The 5,000-nt window shown below is 50.5% G+C and overlaps 1 protein-coding gene across 1 annotated transcript in view; it reads left to right on the top strand.

The window, feature by feature from the left end:
* LOC106591767 (kelch-like protein 5) overlaps positions 1-5,000 on the top strand; it is a gene marked incomplete at its 5' end in the record, with an annotated part of 29,210 nt that overhangs the window by 22,336 nt on the left and 1,874 nt on the right. The window contains 3 exon segments of the mRNA XM_045713074.1: positions 1,012-1,146; positions 2,780-2,879; positions 2,881-2,952. Coding sequence (XP_045569030.1) covers positions 1,012-1,146; positions 2,780-2,879; positions 2,881-2,952 — 307 coding nt within the window.

Below are 5,000 nucleotides of genomic sequence, written 5' to 3'. Positions count from 1 at the left end.
ACAAGAAGAAGAAGTGTCTCTCCAGTGGACGTGACGTCATCAACACTGGACAAACGAGGAGAGGAAAAACATGTCTGACGTCATCAACACTGGACAAACGAGGAGAGGAAAAACATGTCTGACGTCATCAACACTGGACAAACGAGGAGAGGAAAAACATGTCTGACGTCATCAACACTGGACAAACGCGGAGAGGAAAAACATGTCTGATGAATCCTGGTTCCTGTCGCTTGATGCTGATGTCAGAGTCTGGTTTTGGACCCATCCTGTCTGCTGTCAACAATACAGGCTGGTGGCTGTTGGACCCATCCTGTCTGCTGTCAACAATACAGGCTGGTGGCTGTTGGACCCATCCTGTCTGCTGTCAACAATACAGGCTGGTGGCTGTTGGACCCATCCTGTCTGCTGTCAACAATACAGGCTGGTGGCTGTTGGACCCATCCTGTCTGCTGTCAACAATACAGGCTGGTGGCTGTTGGACCCATCCTGTCTGCTGTCAACAATACAGGCTGGTGGCTGTTGGACCCATCCTGTCTGCTGTCAACAATACAGGCTGGTGGCTGTGGTGGAATGGTGTGAGGAATGTTTTCCTGGCGCATGTTAATGTCCCTCGAGAACCAGTTGAGCAACGTTTTCACGCCCCAAAGAATTCAGGCTGTTCTGGAGGCAAAGGGAGGGGGGCGGGTCTGACTCCGTACTTGATGGGTGTACAATTGAAGTCGGAAGTTTTACATCCACTTTAGGTTGGAGTCATTTAAAACTCGTTTTTCAACCACTCCACAAATTTCTTGTTAACAAACTATAGTTTTTTTTTGCAAGTCGGTTAGAACATCTACTTTTAAACGCCACAGCGACTCTGAAAACATCGTCGCAGACCGAGCATCAATAGAAACGTTTTTGGGATGAGATCGACATCCCCAACTCCCCAGAGAATTCAGGCTGTTCTGGATAGGCGTTTCCTAATGAACCGATCCAGGGTGTGTTGTGTTGTTGTGACCTCCGCACCACCAGGTGGAGCTGCCGCTCCGATGGCGAGCGTCGCGGCGGGGTGGGCGTGGCTACCTGGAACGGTTTCCTGTACGCTATCGGGGGACATGACGCTCCCGTCTCCAGCCTGGAGTCACGACTCAGCGACTGTGTGGAGAGGTCAGTGGGCAGCGGTCTGTGTGGAGAGGTCAGTGGGCAGCGGTCTGTGTGGAGAGGTCAGTGGGCAGCGGTCTGTGTGGAGAGGTCAGTGGGCAGCGGTCTGTGTGGAGAGGTCAGTGGGCAGCGGTCTGTGTGGAGAGGTCAGTGGGCAGCGGTCTGTGTGGAGAGGTCAGTGGGCAGCGGTCTGTGTGGAGAGGTCAGTGGGCAGCGGTCTGTGTGGAGAGGTCAGTGGGCAGCGGTCTGTGTGGAGAGGTCAGTGGGCAGCGGTCTGTGTGTGTGGAGAGGTCAGTGGGCAGCGGTCTGTGTGTGTGGAGAGGTCAGTGGGCAGCGGTCTGTGTGTGTGGAGAGGTCAGTGGGCAGCGGTCTGTGTGTGTGGAGAGGTCAGTGGGCAGCGGTCTGTGTGTGTGGAGAGGTCAGTGGGCAGCGGTCTGTGTGTGTGGAGAGGTCAGTGGGCAGCGGTCTGTGTGTGTGGAGAGGTCAGTGGGCAGCGGTCTGTGTGGAGAGGTCAGTGGGCAGCGGTCTGTGTGGAGAGGTCAGTGGGCAGCGGTCTGTGTGGAGAGGTCAGTGGGCAGCGGTCTGTGTGGAGAGGTCAGTGGGCAGCGGTCTGTGTGGAGAGGTCAGTGGGCAGCGGTCTGTGTGGAGAGGTCAGTGGGCAGCGGTCTGTGTGGAGAGGTCAGTGGGCAGCGGTCTGTGTGGAGAGGTCAGTGGGCAGCGGTCTGTGTGGAGAGGTCAGTGGGCAGCGGTCTGTGTGGAGAGGTCAGTGGGCAGCGGTCTGTGTGGAGAGGTCAGTGGGCAGCGGTCTGTGTGGAGAGGTCAGTGGGCAGCGGTCTGTGTGGAGAGGTCAGTGGGCAGCGGTCTGTGTGGAGAGGTCAGTGGGCAGCGGTCTGTGTGGAGAGGTCAGTGGGCAGCGGTCTGTGTGGAGAGGTCAGTGGGCAGCGGTCTGTGTGGAGAGGTCAGTGGGCAGCGGTCTGTGTGGAGAGGTCAGTGGGCAGCGGTCTGTGTGGAGAGGTCAGTGGGCAGCGGTCTGTGTGGAGAGGTCAGTGGGCAGCGGTCTGTGTGGAGAGGTCAGTGGGCAGCGGTCTGTGTGGAGAGGTCAGTGGGCAGCGGTCTGTGTGGAGAGGTCAGTGGGCAGCGGTCTGTGTGGAGAGGTCAGTGGGCAGCGGTCTGTGTGGAGAGGTCAGTGGGCAGCGGTCTGTGTGGAGAGGTCAGTGGGCAGCGGTCTGTGTGGAGAGGTCAGTGGGCAGCGGTCTGTGTGGAGAGGTCAGTGGGCAGCGGTCTGTGTGGAGAGGTCAGTGGGCAGCGGTCTGTGTGGAGAGGTCAGTGGGCAGCGGTCTGTGTGGAGAGGTCAGTGGGCAGCGGTCTGTGTGGAGAGGTCAGTGGGCAGCGGTCTGTGTGTGTGTGTGTGTGTGTGTGTGTGTGTGTATATACCTGAAGGGATGTGTGTGTGTGTGTGTGTGTGTGTGTGTGTGTGTGTGTGTGTGTGTGTGTGTGTGTGTGTGTGTGTGTGGTATATACCTGAAGGGATGTGTGTGTGTGTGTGTGTATATACCTGAAGGGATGTGTGTGTGTGTGTGTGTGTGTGTGTGTATATATATATACCTGAAGGGATGTGTGTGTGTGTGTGTGTGTGTAGGTACGACCCCCAGACGGATGCGTGGACGGCGGTAGCCCCCATGAGTATCAGTCGTGACGCTGTCGGTGTGTGTCTCCATGGAGACCGTCTCTATGCGGTCGGGCGGTTACGATGGAACGGTGTACCTGAACACGGTGGAGGCCTACGATCCTCAGAACAACGAGTGGAGACAGGTACACACACACACACACACACACACACACACACACACACACACACATCCCTTCAGGTATACACACACACATCCCTTCAGGTACACACACACACACACACACACACATTCAGGTTTTTTTGTTATGTAAATGTGTGTATTTCGCCAAGTGTGTTAATATGTAAGTGTGTGTGTGTGTGTGTGTGTGTGTGTGTGTGTGTGTGTGTGTGTGTGTGTGTGTGTGTGTGTGTGTGTGTGTGTGTGTGTACCTGAAGGGGTGTGTGTGTGTGTGTGTATACCTGAAGGGGTGTGTGTGTGTGTGTATACCTGAAGGGGTGTGTGTGTGTGTGTATACCTGAAGGGGGTGTGTGTGTGTGTGTGTATACCTGAAGGGGTGTGTGTGTGTGTGTGTGTGTGTATACCTGAAGGGGTGTGTGTGTGTGTGTGTGTGTGTGTGTGTGTGTGTGTGTGTGTGTACCTGAAGGTGTGTGTGTGTGTGTGTGTGTGTGTGTGTGTGTGTACCTGAAGGGGTGTGTGTGTGTGTGTATACCTGAAGGGATGTGTGTGTGTGTGTGTGTGTGTGTGTGTGTGTGTGTGTGTGTGTGTGTGTGTGTGTGTGTGTGTGTGTGTGTACTAGCTGTGTTTCCATCCTGTTTAATAACCCTCAGTCTGATCGAGGTTTGAAGTGGTGGTTTTAGTCTCAGTGACGTCATCATGTATCCAGGTCCAAGAGGCTTCGACCCCCCCAAGACTCCTGAACAGCCAATCAGATGGCCACTATTTACATAGCCCCCCCCCAAGACTCCTGAACAGCCAATCAGATGGACACTATTTACATAGCCCCCCCCAAGACTCCTGAACAGCCAATCAGATGGACACTATTTACATAGCCCCCCCCAAGACTCCTGAACAGCCAATCAGATGGACACTATTTACATAGCCCCCCCCCCAAGACTCCTGAACAGCCAATCCGATGGCCACTATTTACATAGCCCCCCCCCCACAAGACTCCTGAACAGCCAATCAGATGTCCACTATTTACATACCCCCCCCAAGACTCCTGAACAGCCAATCCGATGGCCACTATTTACATAGCCCCCCCCCAAGACTCCTGAACAGCCAATCACAAGGACACTATTTACATAGCTCACCCCTCTTCTACATTTACTGCTACTCCCTGGTTATTATCTATCCATAGTCACTTTAATAACTCTGGTTAGTATCTATCCATAGTCACTTTAATAACTCTACTCTCTGGTTATTATCTATCCATTAGTCACTTTAATAACTCTGGTTATTATCTATCCATAGTCCCTTTAATAACTCTGGTTATTATCTATCCATTAGTCACTTTAATAACTCTGGTTATTATCTATCCATAGTCCCTTTAATAACTCTACTCTCTGTTATTATCTATCCATTAGTCACTTTAATAACTCTGGTTATTATCTATCCATAGTCCCTTTAATAACTCTACTCTCTGTTATTATCTATCCATAGTCCCTTTAATAACTCTACTCTCTGTTATTATCTATCCATTAGTCACTTTAATAACTCTACTCTCTGTTATTATCTATCCATTAGTCACTTTAATAACTCTGGTTATTATCTATCCATAGTCCCTTTAATAACTCTACTCTCTGTTATTATCTATCCATTAGTCACTTTAATAACTCTGGTTATTATCTATCCATAGTCCCTTTAATAACTCTACTCTCTGTTATTATCTATCCATAGTCCCTTTAATAACTCTACTCTCTGTTATTATCTATCCATTAGTCACTTTAATAACTCTGCTCTCTGTTATTATCTATCCATAGTCCCTTTAATAACTCTGGTTATTATCTATCCATAGTCCCTTTAATAACTCTACTCTCTGTTATTATCTATCCATAGTCCCTTTAATAACTCTACTCTCTGTTATTATCTATCCATAGTCCCTTTAATAACTCTGGTTATTATCTATCCATAGTCACTTTAATAACTCTGGTTATTATCTATCCATAGTCACTTTAATAACTCTACTCTGGTTATTATCTATCCATAGTCACTTTAATAACTCTGGTTATT

Source organism: Salmo salar, unplaced genomic scaffold (genome assembly GCF_905237065.1).
Source record: "Salmo salar unplaced genomic scaffold, Ssal_v3.1, whole genome shotgun sequence".
Taxonomy (NCBI): Eukaryota; Metazoa; Chordata; class Actinopteri; order Salmoniformes; family Salmonidae; genus Salmo; species Salmo salar.
This window is presented reverse-complemented; position numbering and strand designations above follow the sequence as displayed.